The sequence below is a fragment of the Haemaphysalis longicornis genome, unplaced genomic scaffold, assembly GCF_048455015.1.
Source record: "Haemaphysalis longicornis isolate Haplotype H1 unplaced genomic scaffold, Haemaphysalis longicornis Haplotype H1 scaffold_9, whole genome shotgun sequence".
In the NCBI taxonomy this organism is placed as follows: Eukaryota; Metazoa; Arthropoda; class Arachnida; order Ixodida; family Ixodidae; genus Haemaphysalis; species Haemaphysalis longicornis.
In genome coordinates, this window is record NW_027526460.1 from 123,059,513 (window position 1) to 123,079,165 (window position 19,653).

The 19,653-nt window shown below is 43.8% G+C and overlaps 1 protein-coding gene across 10 annotated transcripts in view; it reads left to right on the forward strand.

Annotated features, from left to right (window-relative positions):
* The first annotated feature begins 1,101 nt into the window (after positions 1-1,101).
* Positions 1,102-19,653, forward strand: part of LOC144151813 (sodium-coupled monocarboxylate transporter 2-like) — a 59,008-nt gene continuing 40,456 nt past the window's right edge. For 2 of the 10 annotated variants that reach the window (XR_013318978.1, XM_077682954.1), the window contains exons 1-3: positions 6,687-7,423; positions 12,648-12,713; positions 18,828-18,879. Coding sequence is in view for 7 of the 10 variants with exons in the window: in XM_077682954.1 (XP_077539080.1) it covers positions 6,962-7,423; positions 12,648-12,713; positions 18,828-18,879 (580 nt within the window). In the remaining 3 variants the exon portion in view is untranslated. Of the gene's footprint in view, positions 1,136-3,886; positions 4,101-4,128; positions 4,483-6,685; positions 7,424-12,647; positions 12,714-18,827; positions 18,880-19,653 lie in introns of those variants that run through there. The other 8 variants (XM_077682951.1, XM_077682950.1, XM_077682952.1 and 5 more) reach the window with 8 other exon arrangements.

A 19,653-nucleotide genomic window follows, 5' to 3' on the forward strand; every position in this document is an offset into this window, starting at 1 on the left:
CACAACTCTAGCGGAGAGGCGACGCTTCCGTAGCTTGAATTGTATGAACAGAGATGGTTATAAACCAGCGCGCCATTTTTAACAGCACAGCTGTTTAAGCCGAGCGTTATCCGCCCGTCGCTCCAAACAACATCGGCGAGCGATGACGTCAGGTCGCATTGCCTAGAAACCCCTGGCCCAGCTTTGCATAGCTTCGACCTCGCTGCGCTAGGCTAGGCGTAGCTCTGCCGAGCCACACCGGCGCCAGTCACGCCATGACGTCACTGGGCAACACAAGGTATAAAATATTGCCAGACCTTATAGTATGGTACGAGCCCTACCATGCCATATGGTATGGAACGGCTCGTGTGCAGTGGCGTCATCCTGGCTTGCGTGTGGGCTTGCGCTACGCGAGGCGCTCACAAAAAATACCGAGAAAAATAGCGGACGCACGTGATCGTAAACCTCGTAAGGAGCGCCCGCGACAGCCAGGTCGACCTTCGAGAACACTCCGCCCAGCATTAGTGGGGTGATCTCTGGCATGCGGTTCCGCTTCCCAGTTCGTGTGCTTCGCTCCAAACGTGGGGTGCACAGACTCCGAGTTCCCGCTGCAGGCGTTCAGTTCGTGAAACCAATTGCAGCGGATACTAGAGCGTGCTAACGCGGTACACTTCATGAAGGACGTGAAAGGCTGCGGACTTTTTAAAACGGTCCGGGCCTGCCAGTCACGGGGAACTTACGGCGACAAGTTTGGAAATCCACGTTAGGTGCAAAAGCCGGGTCTACTACGAAAGTAGAAAGGCCGTTAATTTTTGTATTTCTGCAGCCTTGCGTAACGAGTGCAAGCTGCGCCAATCTTGTGTGCAAAAATATTTGCCTTTCATCAGCGTGATCGGTTCACGCTGCTGCGCCGTTCGCAAACATCAGCGTGACGTGTCTAAAGGCACTAATCCGAGATATAGCGACCCTCAACGTGAAAGTAGGTGTCTCAGATTAGAAGCCACGCGTCCTTTTTGTTATGAGTTTGTTCTCGCGTTTTGGGAACGCACCTGGGGCCTTAACGGCAGCTGCTGGGAGAAGATTGGTTGGAAATGTTTTCAGAGATATTGCCCCGCTCAGAGGAACATCCGCTGGGGCGAACTAGAGGTAACTCCGGGTACGTATATCCGTTTGGTATCGCATCCAGTTTGAGGCTCTTCAAAACGTGAAAAGTGCGAAAGCACGCACTGCCTTTACCCATGAGCACGATGTTTTGAATATATGAGGAAAATTTGACCTCTAAAATTGACTGCATTCAGAAACCGCCAGAAGCATGAACAACTCATCGCCTATTTCGTCTTTATTTAGTACACCCGACATATTTATTCAAGCTTTGTGCACTTTAGTGCTTTCGGAACAACGTTGTGCCAGGAACGCAATCGAGTAGCGCAAAGTGAGACGGTCTAATCTGCACTCGACACTCGTGCTGTGTAAATAGAACTGAGCAAGGAGAACCCGAATCTATAGAGAATTGAAGAAACACAACCCGACACGATTCTATGCCAAACAGCGCTTCAATTTGGTTGGAAATAGCACTCTGGTCTTTGGCAGTACAAGGTATAAATTAGACAGTTAGTTGTGTGGTATCCCGAAACAAAATTTTGCAGATTATACACGAAGCGTGAGCCGCTATAAGAATTCGTTCCTGTTCGGCAGTGTGCATTCCATTCGCCTTATTAAATTACGTTAGAAAGCTGTCATTCCATCATTTCGGTTAGTTTTTTTCCTATAGGAGTATCATCTTTGTTACTCGCTTAGTCCGCCATCTTAATTCTCTGAGACACTCAATTTATTCGCCCAGCCATCTATCGTGAATTCCATAGCAGTTCACTTATATCGACTCATTGATTATGAGGTTTACGCGCCGACGCTACACAGACGATGAGACGCGGCGTAGTGGAGGGCTCCGGCATAATTTTGACCCCATGGGGGTCGTTAACGTGTCACTAAACACAAGGGCCGTTTTCGTTTTTTGAACCTAGAAGAAAAGTGCGCTCCGGGGACGCGAATCGGGCCTGCATCCTCGGGCTTAGCAGCACAACGGTCTAGCCACTGAGGCACCCCGGCGTTGTGTTCTTAAACCGGTTAACCATTCATGCTAAATAATGTTATTCGCTTTGTTACATTTTATGCATCATAAGTTCCAAATGATCCACATTTATTCAGTTCATTGCCCTTTTTTTCTAATTGAATATCGTGTTTCTATTTTCTTTTTATTATTGCCCTTAGTTTTACGCAACTCACTCGGTCATCCGCTTTGTTTCAATTGGATATCACTTAATTCTCTGGTTTTTTTGTAATGTTTTGTCTTCCTTATGAACTCAATGTGGTCTATCTTAATTGACTGCAATTGCTGTACATCAATTTAACCCATGTTCTTTCAGTTGGATTCATGGTATTCACTTAAATTTTTGCTTCGTAAATTGCACTTCGATTTATTTTATTCAATTTGGTTCTCTTAGTGCTCGGCAACTCTTTTATGGTAGCCTCAAGCCAAATCATGCATTGGACCACAGTAAGTCGCGAAAGGCGTGCACAATCATTGTTGCACCAACACGTGCGGACTGCCTATTTTCACTGAAAAATTTTAAAGGTCGACTGCTAGACCAGTCGACTGCTGCACCAGGCTTTCGGCATGTCGCCTACTAGACCAGGATTTCGGCCGGTTTTCACTCAAGAATTTTAAAGGTCGACTACTAGACGAGTCGACTGCTAGACGAGGCTTTTACCTTATTACCAATCGCCCTAGTTGCATAGTGGTGCGCCTTGTGAACACCGTGTGTTAGTTTTGGGCCTTCAGTAAGATCTCTGCTCTCCCTCCCAAAGCCCCCTGAACAAATAAAGTCTTCCAACCACATAAATGGCGGTACTTGGGCAATTGAGAACCTTTTACACCCTGTATGCATCAGGAATGCCCCTTTATATGTAACTTAGGCGTTCTTACATCTGGTGAATATCCACCACTCTCTAGATTGAATCTATGTACTATATTTTCTACGTACAAAACATGCGTCATCGCTCATTTCTTCGAGCAGTTAAGGCCCTAAGCCTTAGAGATGCATCTCTAGCGCATAGCTATCGAAGCCTCAAACATGATAAGTGGTCTTTTTTAGCCTGCGACAGTCTACTGCCCGTTTCTTCTTCGGGCAATCCAGATTTCTTTTTGAATCACGCCACCACAGGTTTTCTCTTCAGTGACAGCTTTGGTAAATATCTCGCTTGTTTCATCGCTCTTGATCATTCAGGCTGATTTTGCTCTTTGTTCAGTAATTGCAGTTTTTTTTTTCTTTTGCTGTACTTTTTGTTTCTGTGACAAACCTCGCTACTCACGTGTTACGTGTGTCTGCAGCAACATCCTACAATTGAAGTTGCAACGTAAATATTTCAAAGTTTGGTTCGTCAGTCTGTAGTTTTTTGGGCCATTTTCGCCGTTTGTACACTGAGTTATTTTTTCTAAGCAGCGCGTTTCTTGTTTTACTTTTGGACTTGTTCTGGAGAAACAGAATTCTCACTCGAACGTTAATTCAAAATCCTGAAAAAGCATCTAGGAATTGCTCTCTTTTCATGCGCGTGCCATTTTGAAATCCTCCGGCAACGTTCATACCGCAGCTGGAACCAAAAACTATGTCACGCATGCCCACCACATGCTGAGATTCTACCTGTTTATCGCTATATTTAACTTGGTGCTTTTGCACGACTGTGCAAACGATCCTCGAACTACAAAAACATGTACCGAGAAGAGCGAGAGCGCCAGCTGAAAAGGCTCGGTGTGTCATCAACATTGTACGAAATTTACCAGTTGGCTGAACATTGCGTTTTTTTCTCTTTTCTGCAAACCTGGCGTACAATACGTACAATACTACGGTCGAACTGGTTCTTGCGGCGTCACGGGGGCCGTGACGCCGCAAGAACCAGTTCGACTGTCGTTCTTTGCTTAGAAGTTATAAGAAATACTGATGCAACTCAGTACCCGCCACGGTGAATCAGTGCCTAAGGCGTTGTGCTGCTGAATACGTGGTCACGGGTTCGAATGCCAGCCACGACAGCCGCTTTTCTGACGGAGGCGAAGAGCAAACACAACCGTATGTACGAGATTTCGGCGCACGTTAAAGATCTTCAAATGGTGAAAATTACTCCGGAGCCCTCCACTACGGCGCGCCTCATCGCCTGTGTGGCGTTAGTGCGTTAGACCCTGCAATCAAGCAATCAGTCGAACTAACGATGTTGTTTAGTTGGTATTGATGCACTTTTTAGTGAACAGCGCTTTGAGTTTATAGTAGACCAACAAAAATTATGGTGTACTGCATATGCACAAGGGTGGTGTGTGCTTTCATGGCCACAGCGTACAAATTGCCCCTTTCGCGCAACCAGTCGTATGTAAAGCGAACAATAAGTTGCCTTAATTTGAAACCACTGCTTATACAGACAAGCGTTTCCCTTTGTGGCCGCAGGCAGTCGCTTCCGGTAAGTTTGCTTTTTTTTTCGCGAATCCTAAATCCGATCGAGCTTTCCAAGCTACAACGTAGCCTGTGAAATAAAAAATGCAACAACAAGAGAACTCTGTGAAAGTTTTTCGGTGAAGGGCGAATGCGTTATTATACCATCTGTACCCTTGTTACAGAGAGAGAGGTAGATATAGATAGATAGATGGATAGATAGATAGATAGATGGATGGATGGATGGATGGATGGATAGATAGATAGATAGATAGATAGATAGATAGATAGATAGATAGATAGATAGATAGATAGATAGATAGATAGATAGATAGATAGATAGATAGATAGATAGATAGATAGATAGATAGATAGATAGATAGATAGATAGATAGATAGATAGATAGATAGATAGATAGATAGATAGATAGATAGATAGATAGATAGATAGATAGATAGATAGATAGATAGATAGATAGATAGATAGATAGATAGATAGATAGATAGATAGATAGATAGATAGATAGATAGATAGATAGATAGATAGATAGATAGATAGATAGATAGATAGATAGATAGATAGATAGATAGATAGATAGATAGATAGATAGATAGATAGATAGATAGATAGATAGATAGATAGATAGATAGATAGATAGATAGATAGATAGATAGATAGATAGATAGATAGATAGATAGATAGATAGATAGATAGATAGATAGATAGATAGATAGATAGATAGATAGATAGATAGATAGATAGATAGATAGATAGATAGATAGATAGATAGATAGATAGATAGATAGATAGATAGATAGATAGATAGATAGATAGATAGATAGATAGATAGATAGATAGATAGATAGATAGATAGATAGATAGATAGATAGATAGATAGATAGATAGATAGATAGATAGATAGATAGATAGATAGATAGATAGATAGATAGATAGATAGATAGATAGATAGATAGATAGATAGATAGATAGATAGATAGATAGATAGATAGATAGATAGATAGATAGATAGATAGATAGATAGATAGATAGATAGATAGATAGATAGATAGATAGATAGATAGATAGATAGATAGATAGATAGATAGATAGATAGATAGATAGATAGATAGATAGATAGATAGATAGATAGATAGATAGATAGATAGATAGATAGATAGATAGATAGATAGATAGATAGATAGATAGATAGATAGATAGATAGATAGATAGATAGATAGATAGATAGATAGATAGATAGATAGATAGATAGATAGATAGATAGATAGATAGATAGATAGATAGATAGATAGATAGATAGATAGATAGATAGATAGATAGATAGATAGATAGATAGATAGATAGATAGATAGATAGATAGATAGATAGATAGATAGATAGATAGATAGATAGATAGATAGATAGATAGATAGATAGATAGATAGATAGATAGATAGATAGATAGATAGATAGATAGATAGATAGATAGATAGATAGATAGATAGATAGATAGATAGATAGATAGATAGATAGATAGATAGATAGATAGATAGATAGATAGATAGATAGATAGATAGATAGATAGATAGATAGATAGATAGATAGATAGATAGATAGATAGATAGATAGATAGATAGATAGATAGATAGATAGATAGATAGATAGATAGATAGATAGATAGATAGATAGATAGATAGATAGATAGATAGATAGATAGATAGATAGATAGATAGATAGATAGATAGATAGATAGATAGATAGATAGATAGATAGATAGATAGATAGATAGATAGATAGATAGATAGATAGATAGATAGATAGATAGATAGATAGATAGATAGATAGATAGATAGATAGATAGATAGATAGATAGATAGATAGATAGATAGATAGATAGATAGATAGATAGATAGATAGATAGATAGATAGATAGATAGATAGATAGATAGATAGATAGATAGATAGATAGATAGATAGATAGATAGATAGATAGATAGATAGATAGATAGATAGATAGATAGATAGATAGATAGATAGATAGATAGATAGATAGATAGATAGATAGATAGATAGATAGATAGATAGATAGATAGATAGATAGATAGATAGATAGATAGATAGATAGATAGATAGATAGATAGATAGATAGATAGATAGATAGATAGATAGATAGATAGATAGATAGATAGATAGATAGATAGATAGATAGATAGATAGATAGATAGAGTTTACCCGGTACAATGAATAAACTAGACGCACGCGTAGAGTGGTTGGCAAAGTGGTGGTGCATGTATCTATTCTTTCACTATCATCAATAACCTTCAATTCGGCTTCGCCTTCGCGTGTTCTGCATGTTAATTCCTATGGTTTGCTTCCTGTAAACTCCAAGTGCTTTGAGTTGAGAAATCATAATACTGGCCCTGAAAAGGGTGCGACTAGACAAACCACACTGTGCAGAGTGTTATTGCCACGTCACCAGGACACCAGCCGAAAGGTGTCAAGCATAAAAATGGTTAAGCAGGCAAAAACTGTGAGTGCGTGCTTACGACACGGAAACGTGCTGTTTCAAAACGCCGAGAGTCTTCCTTGCAGGAAACAAATCGTAACCCCAGTCAAGTGGGCAACGTTGAAAGTGGGGATGATGCCACACATAGAACACGTTGTATTCGGAACTTTGGTGGCCCTCAACCTCGCACTGGGGCTCTACTTTTCACTGCGACGCAAGGCCCGTTCCGCCGACACAGCGGCTGAAGTGTTTCTTGGAGGCAGAGCCCTGCGTGCGATCCCTCTGGCTGCGTCTGTGGTGGCAAGCCTGTTCTCTTCGATGGGCTTGGTAGGAATGGCGGGCCACTTCTACGCATACGGCTTTCACCTCATGTGGAATGGTCTGACCACGCTGTTCATGGCTCCCATTGCGGCTCACCTTTTCTTGCCCGTGTTTTACGACCTGCGTATCACGTCTGTGTTTGAGGTGAGTATGAGTATAACCTATGTTTTCTTTCTCCAAGTGCCATATTGAGAATTGGACGGAAGGAAATGTGGGGGCCACCGAAAATCCGCCGCAGGTTTACGGGAAAGGCTAAAGTCCACACCTCGTAGACCTCCCCGAAAGTAGCGGTGTGAATACCAGAGGGCTCTATTCCCTCCTAGTCAAGGTCCAACGTAACACACCTTTATGCCTGCTCCTTCCATACTTCGGGATCAGTCAGGATCCGCACCTGCCTAAAAATACCATTCGTCATATGAAATGTTGGATATTTTTGGGCATAAAATTTAAACTCCAAATGATGAGTGAAAGTCATTGTGAAACAGAACTAGTCTGCGAAATGTATGTCGCTAGGCACTTCTTAACGAAAAGAATTTAGAGTTCTTCGACTACTTTCAAGAGGGGAGACCACCGAAGCTGTCTTCATGGAAAACTACATATAGTTATGTTGTGTGACTGAGTTGTGATTGCTGGTCAGGTGGCCAACTAATTCCCCCTGCACGCGTTTGACAGTGATAAGACGTATATCGGGCGCTGAAGCGGAGACTACACCCATTTGACTGGAGCGGGTACGGCCAACCACGAACTATGAACCACACGTCTCAAGGGGAACACAAGGGAGTCAAACAGTGCCAAGATAAGGAGAGTAAACAAGGCGCCGACGGATGGCACTTGCCGGTCGAGGTTTGGTGATTGCGTCGGGCCGCTAAAAGTCTCCGTTAGGGCGCGTTCGAGAACCCGGAGTTGTGCGCAGCCACTTCCGAGCTTCGCCCCCGGGAGACTCGATACGTTTTCCGGGATATTGTACCAGCACAGCTCGTAAACCTCTGAACCCGATTTCCTGGCGTCTTTGAACAGCTGCCGTTCTCGAACTCCCGCACTCCTTTTCTTCCCTCTGCTTCCTCGTCTTCCTGTGCACCCTAGGCACTCCGATGCTCCCATGACGGTGGTGTCGGGTAAGCATTGGTGCAGATGCCGTGCGTGATAATGGTGGTGGGGCCCAATCCCCCATCACAGTGACCTACTATATTAGGTGCGCAGTACCTTAGGACCGCACAATGTTCGTTCGCGTCCGCGCGCATAGCATTTACAATCGGAAAAACTCAGACAGGCACCGGCAGGATTCCAGCCTGTGTCTGGTAAACCAGACAGAGTTAGTGTCAGTCGTCTTACCCATTGGGCTACGACCGTGCGTTAGAGTCAAACGGCTTATTCCCGCGCCTGTAACTGTGCGGAGTACCTTAGGACCTCCCAATGGCCGTCCGCGTCCATCCGTGCGCACACCACCATCAAGCGAAAATGAAGCGAAATTCGATTTCAGCCGTGAGTGGCAGTTTCATTTAGGGAATAATCAAGGTGCAACTCATGGCTCAAATCGAATGACGGTCGGAGTGCAAATAGGATGCCACTTGGGGGCGCAACTTGGATGTCATTTCGAGTCCCCGTACTCCGCACCCTCGCCATCATCCACGGAGTAGAGATGCTGCCATTTTATTGATTGAATAAAGCAACATCTACAGAACGGCCTCAGCATTATTTATTAATTATTTTGATGTAATTTGTTTGGCGGTAGCTTCGATAAAACAGATGAAACGGCCGTTTTATGCAGCCATAGTCCCTCGGTACGCGGGCATGTATTAGCAAAAGATGGCAATTCTTTACCGTTTAAAACTTCACTGTCAACTATAATTGTGACTGTGTAAATGACACTCACCGTACGCATGAGTCGTAATAGCGAACATTTTTATTTAATTGTTGTCGGGATAGTTTCTAGGAAACAGTGGTAACACCTGTTTTTTGAAACGGTACTACTGCCGTGCACGGCCATGCGTAGAAAGCTGCCGGGAACTTATTAACGACCTGCCGCGGTGGCTCAGTTGTGCCGCTGTGCCCCACTGGCCCGGCGCCCGCTTTTCTGTTCGATGCGAAAAGCAAAAACGCCTGTGTGTTCGTGATTTTGGTGTACATTAAAGATCACCAGCTGGTGAAACTTGATCCGGAGCCCTCGACTACGGCGCGCCTCATCTCCTCTCTAGCGTCGGCGCGTTGCACCTCATGTCAATAGCTTAACGCTTGTTACTTCACTTTCCACTAAGAAGTAACAAGTAATTTAAACTCATGATAGCGATATCTTCGTCTTACCAACCAAGTCCATCGTAATTTGTTTTTACGGTACAATAAATTGGTAGCTACAGAGCATATTTTATCGTTAAAGGAGCCATGAAGAGAAAATGCAAGTTGGTTTTATTCGAAAGATTTCGCGTTTTATAGTGCCCCCAGCGCTTGTCCGGATACAAACGGTGCTTTATTCACCGAGAAATTAAACCATTTAAGTTAAAATTTTGATTTTCTCGCTCAATCGTGCGTTTTCGTGGTCCCAAGTGACATCACAGGAACCGACCGCTCTGCAGCATATAATACCTTCATTCGCGCATCCGCCGTACAGAGTAGAGACACGTATACGCTGGCGCCGCCATTTTCGGTTGCTCGCTCGCCGCCGAAGCAAGTCATTGTGTCAAAACCGCGCTAAAATTAACGCCGCAACGCGGTTTACTGAAGACGTTTGAATCATATTGTCTGTTTCGCGTTGCTAGGTCTCGTGGGAAACGAAAAGAATAACGCGTTGAGCCCGTTGGCCCAATTGCGGCGGTACGGGACCGTTCAAAGGTTGTCTCCACCCTGTACAGCGGTGTTGGTTTGTTCCCGCGTTTCGTCACGTTCCGTAACCTAGATGGCGCCACCATACCGTGGCAAGCGTTTGGTTTGTTTTTGCCCGCATTTAAACCTGGCTTGTTTTTGTTCTGGGAGAAAATATTCGTTCCCTGAAACAGTGCTCGCTCGACAAATGGGGTCACGTAAGACACCGCTGCTTGCGTTAATCGGCCAGTGTCGTCTGAGACAACCCCAAGCCCCGTAGTGCTGTGCAGCTAAACCAAGCATGCCGTGCGCAGTACGAACAGCAGAACGCATCAGTACTTCTATGTTTACATGTGCTTTCGTAACTTCCACTGTTTGTTCCATCATTCTTATTCCTTTGTAAAGAATGTGCCCTAAATTTAAGCGCAAATCGCTCGTTCGTCTAGTTTGTAAGCTCTACCTAATTTGCGTCTGCTTCTGCCAGCCTCCGCCAATCGCAGAGCTTAGCTCATGTGACATCATAGGTTCTGTTGCGGGAAATGAGCTGGTGGGTCGCATGACCATTCCCGTTTTTCCTAATTATGTAGCTTATTTGAGCGAAGTTTACGTTAAAAGTGGTGTCAGTATGATTCTAACGAGACAATCTTTTGAATGAACCAAACTTGTGTTTTCTCTTCATGGCTCCTTTAATTAGTGCTTGAGGCAGGAAGAGATGCATACGACGGCGCTATTCTGTATCTCTTCTTCGTCGTGTGTATCTCTTCTTCATGGTGTCTCAAACGCTACCTAAAGATGTATGAACAACAAGTCAAACTGTCGATTGTACAGGGCATTTTACACTGCGTCCGGAGCGAACGCGTGCCATTCGTTGTGCGCGAAACCCGATAGACGCACGCAATTTTGGTTAAAACCTAGCGCAAAACGACTTCGCTGTAATTCTGGGTGGTCGCAGTGTCATCGGAATCTGCTTCTATACTTTATGTCACCAATGTAGGCTGTTCTCATTTAAATCACGGGTTGTAGGACATCGCTGCGCGATCTGCTCGTGAAGGGCTTGGTTACTCGTTGGCGTCCCGCGTAGAGTCCAAAGTGCAGTCAGTAGGCTTAGCTTGCTCTCCGCGTGAGCCTCAGGGTGCCAAATATCTTCAGATGTTTCACCAATCGGTTGTGACGCTACACATCGGTACACCCTCTCGTGCATTACGATGACATACAATGTCGTGAACAATGCATCTATGCATTGCAAATCGACATACTCTCTGGCGCGCAATCCCGCAGATATTAGTATTAACGTGTCAATACTTAGTTTGTTGGAGACTTCATAGCAGATGTCCACAACACAAGAAAACGAATATTTACAAACTGAAGATTTATATAGGAGCTCATCTCTTTCAATTGGTGCCTAGAATACACGCTCCATTTCAGGCATTACACGACAAACAGTTTTTTAAGTTAAAATTTTTTAGCAGCAACCTCGGTGGCTGTGCGGCAGATATGAAATAAAAATTCATGTCAATTCACCTCATTAATCCAACGTTATTGTTTTCGATTTAACATATCCGAAAATATTCATACCCTAATTCCTGATATTTTCGCCTTAATATATTGTAATAGTCTCATTTATTTTTATATATGTTTATTTTCATAATCCAGCTTAATCGTGTCATAGCAATAGTTACTGTCAACCTCTAATAAATAATTTATTACGTGTCATTATAAATACCGACGTCAACAATTGCTGTTAGTGTGTCCTCGCGCATAATCTACAATTGAAACGCAGCTGGCCAACTATTGTTCCTCCTTTGACAGGCTGCCGAGTTTGTGCAGTGGTACCAGGCTTGCCTTTTGCTCAGGAGGCCTGGATTCAGATCCCACATGAAAGAATATGCGTTTAACACTGCAATTCAGCGGCGGCCGTTTTGGTACCATTCGTGTTGACGGCACCAACGAAGACAGCCACTGTTTGGATTTGATGGGGCATAATTAAGGCTTTGGCTCTACTACTTGAGGGAATGCAAACAGTATGTCTTTAAATTTTGTGAACGTTTGCTTGGATCTCAAGGAAGCTTCGACAAAGTACATTGCTATCGCGATTTTCTCCAACTTCTTTTCACTAGTACGGCGTCTTAGAACCAAGATGATTAAGATTTCGCTTTAATACAACGCATGAATGTACTAGCGTTAAAACCCCGCATATTTTGCGGTGGTCTACTGCTGTGGGTGATGTTGCAATCGTACCGAACCTGATGGTTCCTACTTTCAATTTTCTGCGAGAGCTTGACAACTTGTTTATGTGGCCTAGTATAAATACAATGACCACGGTTCAGGTTTATGGTGGTTGAAACTGGTGTTTTATAAATACGTATTTCAGTAGCCCGCTTTTTTCATAATAACGGCATGTTCCGGCTCAATAATGTTCTATTTTCGCAATTGAAAGAACCAAGCCACTTCAGGCAGCATCAATTTCTATTCGTACACATTGTAAAGCTGCGGCAGCCGGTGAGAAAGTATTTTCACTTGGGTCCTTGTAGCTGCAAGTTCTAAGTAGCGTTCTACTACTTTCTTTCTCCAGTACGTTCGAATGCGCTTCAACTTGGTGATTTCGTTAACCGCTTGTGCCTGCTACTTATTCCTTACGGTAAGTGGAGCAGAGGTTATTATGCTACTTTGTAATTATTTGGGAGCAACTTCGACTAAACTGTAATGCGGGTGTGTAAAATGCAGTGTATATGCCGGATAATAAATATAAAATTACATCTACAAAAACTAAGGCTAGAAGTCCGGCAGCTGGATGATGCAGCTGCAAGTCATTTGTTTGAAAGCCTGAAGAGCACTTTGAAGCTCGCTCACTGCCGGGAGCGTACATGGGTTTCGTAGCGAGCGTAGCCAGCCGTCGTCTGAGCTAGCTATTGTGGCTTGTCGACACAAACACCTACCTAATGGATAAACATCTACTGGAACGGAAAGAAATAATAGAAAAAGTGAACAAAACTAGACAAAGAAAAAGACTGTGGGCTTACTGCAGCCAATTCCGGTAACGCTTTTCTGACGAATATGGATAGCAAAAACCAATAGAAAACAAAAAAGAATTTCCAATTTGAAGGCAGTTTTAAGGGAAACTTACGTTTCACGGAAACAATGACGGGGAGACTGGGAAGAAGATATTCGAGCAAAATAGGGGAACAAACATAAAAAAATGTGGTTGGTGCCTTTGTCATAGGAATCGGTAAAACACGAAAGGGAAATCAAGCAGATTTAGGGGAAATCCAAAGGTGAAGTAAGTTTGTACAAAGGAAAGTTTGACATCCACTTAAATTCAGCCAACGACTACAAAGGAAAGCTACACAGCTGTCTCAGAAACTTCGCAGTTGAAGAAAAATTCGTCCTGGTCCAGGATTCAAACCCGGGACCACCGCTTAACAGGAACAGTCGCTCTACCAACTCAGCTAAGCAGGAGGCTAGTCGCTTGTAGCGTACTCCACCTTGGGGATTTCCCCTAAATCTGTTCGATTAACGCCTGTCCTTCACTTCGAGCTGGTGATCAATTCGCGCTCGCGCTACAAACGACTAGCCTCCTGGTTAGCTCAGTTGGTAGAGCGACTTCTCCGGTTAAGCGGTGGTCCGGGTTGGAATCCTGGACAAGGAAGAATTTTTCTTCAACTGCGAAGTTTCTCAGAAAGCTGTATAGCTTTCCTTTAAAGCCGTTGTCTGCATTTAGGTAGATGTCAAACTTTCTTTCGCACGAAAGTGAAATATGCCTTCACAAGAGCATTTATTGTGCATCCATATGAACTTGCACATCGCTATTTATACTACGTCGGTATGGCACAGTTAGACGCATAAACACTTGACAATGGATTTCACGCACCGGAGCAGTGCGTAAATCCGACTGAAACCACAGCCTCTTGAAAAACTAGTGAACGAAACCTAACTGAAACCGAAACCGGAAGCAGTAGGTGATGGAGGGTGCCTCAATTCACCCTCGTCCCGCGTACACGAAGACGCTAGCGTCGAGGCGCCAATTGTCGGCGACTCGACTTAAACTTAAACTAAAGGGATGGCTATACAGAAGGTTTTAGAATGGAATTTACACATCAAAATGAGCGCGACAACGGGTGGAGATTCAAGTCACACGAATAAAAAGTATGTATGTACAGCTAAACCTGGATGTAGCGAACCTCTATGTAACAAATTCCTGGATTTAACGAAGTTTTTCATTTCCCTATTGACCGCTTGTTGAAACCCACGAGTGTGTGACCTCTTTTTAACGAAGGCGTTGCGACTGTTAACCTTGATGTAACGAATTCGCCACGCTGATGAGCAGTTTTGTGTTGCCCTTTTTCTGAAAAATAGGCTGGAGAAATGCAATACTTTAGCGAGCTTCGTGCGTACCGCAAACTATTGTGCGTTAACAGTTTGAGTGCGCTGTCGGTAAGGGGCTAGGCCTGCTTGTCGGCATGTAGTCGCGCGTATCAACTGCCGTATGAGGTCTCGGTTCAATGGGGACGAGTTCTGTGGCAAGAAAACGACATGTTTTGCCTTTTGAAGACAAGCTCGCAATTTTAAATACCGTCTCCGCCAGCGAGAAAGAAGAACGTCGCCGCCAGATGCAGTACCCCAGCTAGCACCCTCTCCACAACTTTGAGTGCGGCAAAGAGCATCAAGTTCGCTAAAGGCGACCTTTCAGCAAACGTTTGGTTGTTGAAACGGGTAAGGCATCAAGAAGTGTCAAAAGGCAACAGTGGTACTGAAGGAACGTTCGCGAATGAGGGGGTAAGTGACCTTTGGAGTCTTTGGAGTGCCATGCAGTCACTAAGTTAGTGGGAAAGCAGCAGGCGCAAATAACGCAGTTTTTCGCTGTGAAATAAATCTTTTAAAGGCGAGTTCACCATCACTGATGTCTAGCAGTTTGCCTTCGTCTCTGTTTCATTCATGCGGGCCTTAACTCGACACCTGCATGTAACGAAAAGCTGCATGCAGCGAAAACTTGCGATTTTTCGTCTACTTCGTTACATCCAGGTTTAACTGTATATAGCATTGCATAAATCCCATTCTATGTTGAAGGTTATGGGTTTTAAGCCTCCTTGAAATTTATTGTATTTTTCCCTGCTCACCGTTTTTCATCATGTTTGTACTTACCAGTCCCCTCTGCGATGCTTCGGACTTGAGGGTACTTGCAAATAAGTAAATAAATATATTGCACGAGGGCAATATACAGTTTGCGCTGCTCGCTCAAATCACACGCACCGAATTGTTTCAGAGAATTCAAAAAAAAAATTACGGTTCAATGAGGTGCTACGATGCTCTAAGTGTGCCCGCGCAACCAACCTCATCCGATCAGGGGCTCCAAAGGGAGGTTCTGGGCAGAGAAAGACACGACCCCCCCCCCCCCCCGTTTCTAAGAATGGGTTTTTAAGAAAGCAGTCGAAGGCCACAATACCGCAAACACCAACTGTATTTTACAGTGGACTCATAATGACGGGCAGATATATGGGGTTCCATAATGGCGGTATTTTTCTCTTCTTCCTTCGGTTGACCCATGGGCGCCATCTCGGGCGTCTTCTTTATCTTTGGTATTTCTAAGTTACGAAGTAAAAAATGTAACAGGGACTCAGCACGCCCTCCATCACCCCAGAGAAATTGCAACTGTATTACGCTTTTATGAAATACTGAGGCCCAGAAGGGTCTTTTCACCACAGCGCTTTTGAATGGCGCTGCTGAAAGGCCAACTGCACTCAAATTTTTTTGTCCAAATAAGTAGTCTATGCTCTTAAAATCACCATGGCGAAATCCTTAGCTTGGTAATCACAGAGAGCGCTAGGTACCTCCGTTCAAAGTACCTCCGAGCAGACGACGTTTGCACCTGGCGGCGAGTCGCCGAAACAGGTTCCGAGCGGCCTGTGACGGAGGTTGGGGAACCTGTCCCGTGAAGCTCGCGCTTCTCCGGCGACTTGAAGGGCGCTCCGCCGGGCGCAGGGATGCGTTCGCCCGGGGTTTCTCTGCTACACCAGCGGGCTGTACCGGCGTCGCCATCAAGTGTTTAAACTAACCGCATAGGCAGTAATATCCCCCATTTTTCTCAATGCAAAAAAAAAAAAAAGATTAGAAGCCTAAACCTATTCAGGCGCTTGCGAACGTGTACACGTTCGCAAGCAAAAAAACAAAAAAATAGCGCGAAAGGAGCACTTGCCTTACATTTGTCATTCCTATTGCATTTACCATTTACAACAGAAAAAAAAGATATAGTATAAATTATTGACCACTTGCACTTCCGCGTCCAATCTTGGCCTCATTTGGGCTGGCCCAACGCCACCTCTATCTTTAGACATTTCCAAAAGTTTTACGACCCAAATAGAGTTCTTGTACACGCGGCTATAAACATTTGTGCGACTTTTGTCTCGCTAGCTGAGTGAAACAAAACCAGCCTTTCTCGTAGTAACAAATACACCCGCACAAATATTGGCCGTCGTATTTGGGAAGTGCGAAAACTAAACTGCTCCTGTCCTAAACAATAGATTATATTTTTTGTTGGATTCCCAAGTGAAGTATTTACTTTGAGCATTAGATTTAGTTTATTTGAAGGTAAAACGTTTTCAACAGTACTTGTCTCTGGTTAAAGTAGAAAACAGCGGTAGATAGGAAGTGTTTTCGTGTTTTAGTGCGTCATTTAGCTCTGGAGGCGGGCTTATAGTTTCTGATCCCTTTTATAATTCGATTCTCGATGTGCACACAGGGGAAAAAATACTGGGCCGATATTCACGAAGCTGTTTGCATGTAATGTATAGTAGAAATAGTGATTTATCTCCGCCCGCGTGTGATTTGTTCCCTTCAGAGAGGGCGACGTGATAGCCGAGGGGTCGGCTATAATAAAAGCTGTTTTTCGATATCGTATACGAGCAAATGGCTTTGTAAATCAGGGTCTGTTTTTTACTTGCAATGCCGAAAATTGCTATTCCGGCAGTTATTATGATGGAAAAAATTACTGTCTGGCGGTCTACTTCATCTCGATTGATAGCAACGGGATGCCGGAATTGCGCCCAACTCCATTATCATGGGCAAACGTTAGTGGAAGTTCTTCTGTGGAAATAAAAAAGGGAAACGCGGCGCTACCACGCGCATTTGAAGGCGGCTCTGAGCGGCCGCCGGCTCTGGCGCGGTCGCTTCCGTTCCCTCACGTACGTCACGTCCGGCCGCCGCTATGGCCGCCTTTTCTATTCAGTTTCGGTTCCGAAAACGCGAATGTCGCGAGCCGTTTGCGTCGCGCGCGTTGATGTTTGAAGCGCAGTATTTTGCATTTCGCACCCTTTTTATATGAACTGTTAGGTGACATTATTTTTACGTTGTCGAAAATTTGAGTGCAGTTGGCCTTGAAGTGCCGTTCCTCCAAACTTCAACACTTCACAAAACCTCTATAGGCCCTGGTAGAATAAAGTGTGTCAACCTGCAAGCGAAGCGTCAAACAAGGCCCGGCGTAACAAAATCAGGTAGCTAGCAAAAAATTATAGCATCCGTAGGGGAACCCTGAGTAGTATGCGAAGCAGCCATGGGGTCGACTGAAGTTCCCATTAGTTTTGTGTTCGTCGTTTCCGTTGACGTTCAGCATCGCGTGCCTTCGTTGTATCAGTAGCTTCTTGAGGTAGTTTGAATGAGTAAAGGACATAAGGTGCGTTCGTAGCACATGCTCCCGTCTCGGTTTGTAGCGCAGTGGGAAGAGCGCCACGTACCTCCTGTTGCGGCCAGAAAGTCGCGGGATCGAAACCGGGCGCCACCTAACTATTTCTTTATATAGTGGACTGCGCTGACGTCAGCCCAAACGCTGACGGGGCTGAAGAGACGCGCATGCGCAGTAGAGTGCGGACGGCAGACAACGACGACAACGAGGGCGGGAGGGACACAGCCCCGAGCATGAGATGCTTCGCATCTAAAAATATCGTGACAGCCTTCTAGAAAGCCAAGGCAATCGAAAAGCACTTTCAGCGAAAACCTAAAACAATTAAGTTTTCGTAACCTCAGTTGTTACATGTAGGACGGTAACCAGTACGCATGTGCCCGAACCGTTAGCCAATGCTGCCCCCCCGAGACATTTGGCTGGTGCTAACCTTGTTTTAGGTGGGTGAATGGAGCCGACAACGTCCTACTATACGAGGACCCAGGCCCGTCAAAGCACGAAAAGTTTAATGCATCCAATGAATAATTTATAATGCCAAAAGAAAAAATGCTGACAGAATAAAATAACGCGTTTCAGGAACAATTGCTCAAGAATACATATCATGTGTTCATGAAAAGGGCGGAGGTATGTCAAATATTTTGTTACACAGCATCGTTTCGTTCAGAACCGGCGAGCCATTAGGATTATCATGCTCGACGAATTACGTTTTGGGTGTCTAATAATAACTAAAGCGGAATTCCTGAAATTCAATGTAAGAAAACAGCAAGCACGACCGCTGCCATGAACAAAAACACACAGGCAGCCCTTGGTAGCCATTCGGGGGTTTTAATTTTTGTGCAGGGTCCTTGCCTACTGTTTTTAATTTTTTTAACACTTGTTAATTTAGCGCAGGATACGCTGTGTAAGCGTGTTCAGCAATCTCTGCCCATCGCTTTGCACTGGAATGGGAACAGTGTAGTGGTTAACTGCGTGATGTCTGCCCAAAAGACTGCCACTTTGATTTCGCCCGAACGCATTGCCTGCAGTCAAGCAGCGCCTCCGCGAAAATTAACTCTGCCATTTACACCTGCATTGTCCTTTCAGCAAAGTGTAGGAGCCTTGTCTATTCTTGCTGCAAGTTTAGCGATCGCCACAGGTAAGTAATTGTAAAGCAACTATACTTCTGGTCACATTGACGTACGCTGAATTTTTTTCTCACTTGAACCAGTAACTTCATATTTTAACTAAATAACCACTTTTAAAGAATTTGCGGTTGACAATTCTAAATTCTATTACGATACGTCGAAGTAACAGGTCGTGATTAAAGAGCTTGAAAGGTTTTCTGTCATTATCAATAAATACGATCGCGCTACAGGATATGGGGTGTGAATACCCCATCGTCACAAACTCTCCTGAGTAGTGAATAGGCGTTCGGAGTCCGCAAGGGGTGCCCCCACTACCATTTATTTCTGGCGTGATGTGCATAAATAACAACTTTACTCTGCTTACGCCACGTCCAACCAGCGGCCACGATCAAGTAGACGACAAGCTAGCACACTAAAGAGAGTGGTTCAAATAATTATTGTTAATTACAGCATTATTTTTCCTATCAGCGCTATTTTTATTGCGGTCATTTTTTTCTCTAAGTAAACCAAAAGCATAAGACCAACAAGTGCTCAGTTCAACCTAAAATGTTCCCGGATCATTGCTGAAGAACGCAGTTACAGCCACCATCTCAAGCCAGGTCTTTCGCAAGATCGTACACGCCTGGAAGTTGTTTTGTTATTTTTTTAACAATGTTTTCTTACAGGATACGCTAAAGAAAAACGTAGTGGTAGATCCAACGACTCGCCTTCTCTTAATTTAGAACAGTAATTCTCCTAGTGCCACAGAACAACCTCCAAGCAATTTGACGCTGAAATAAGTGGGT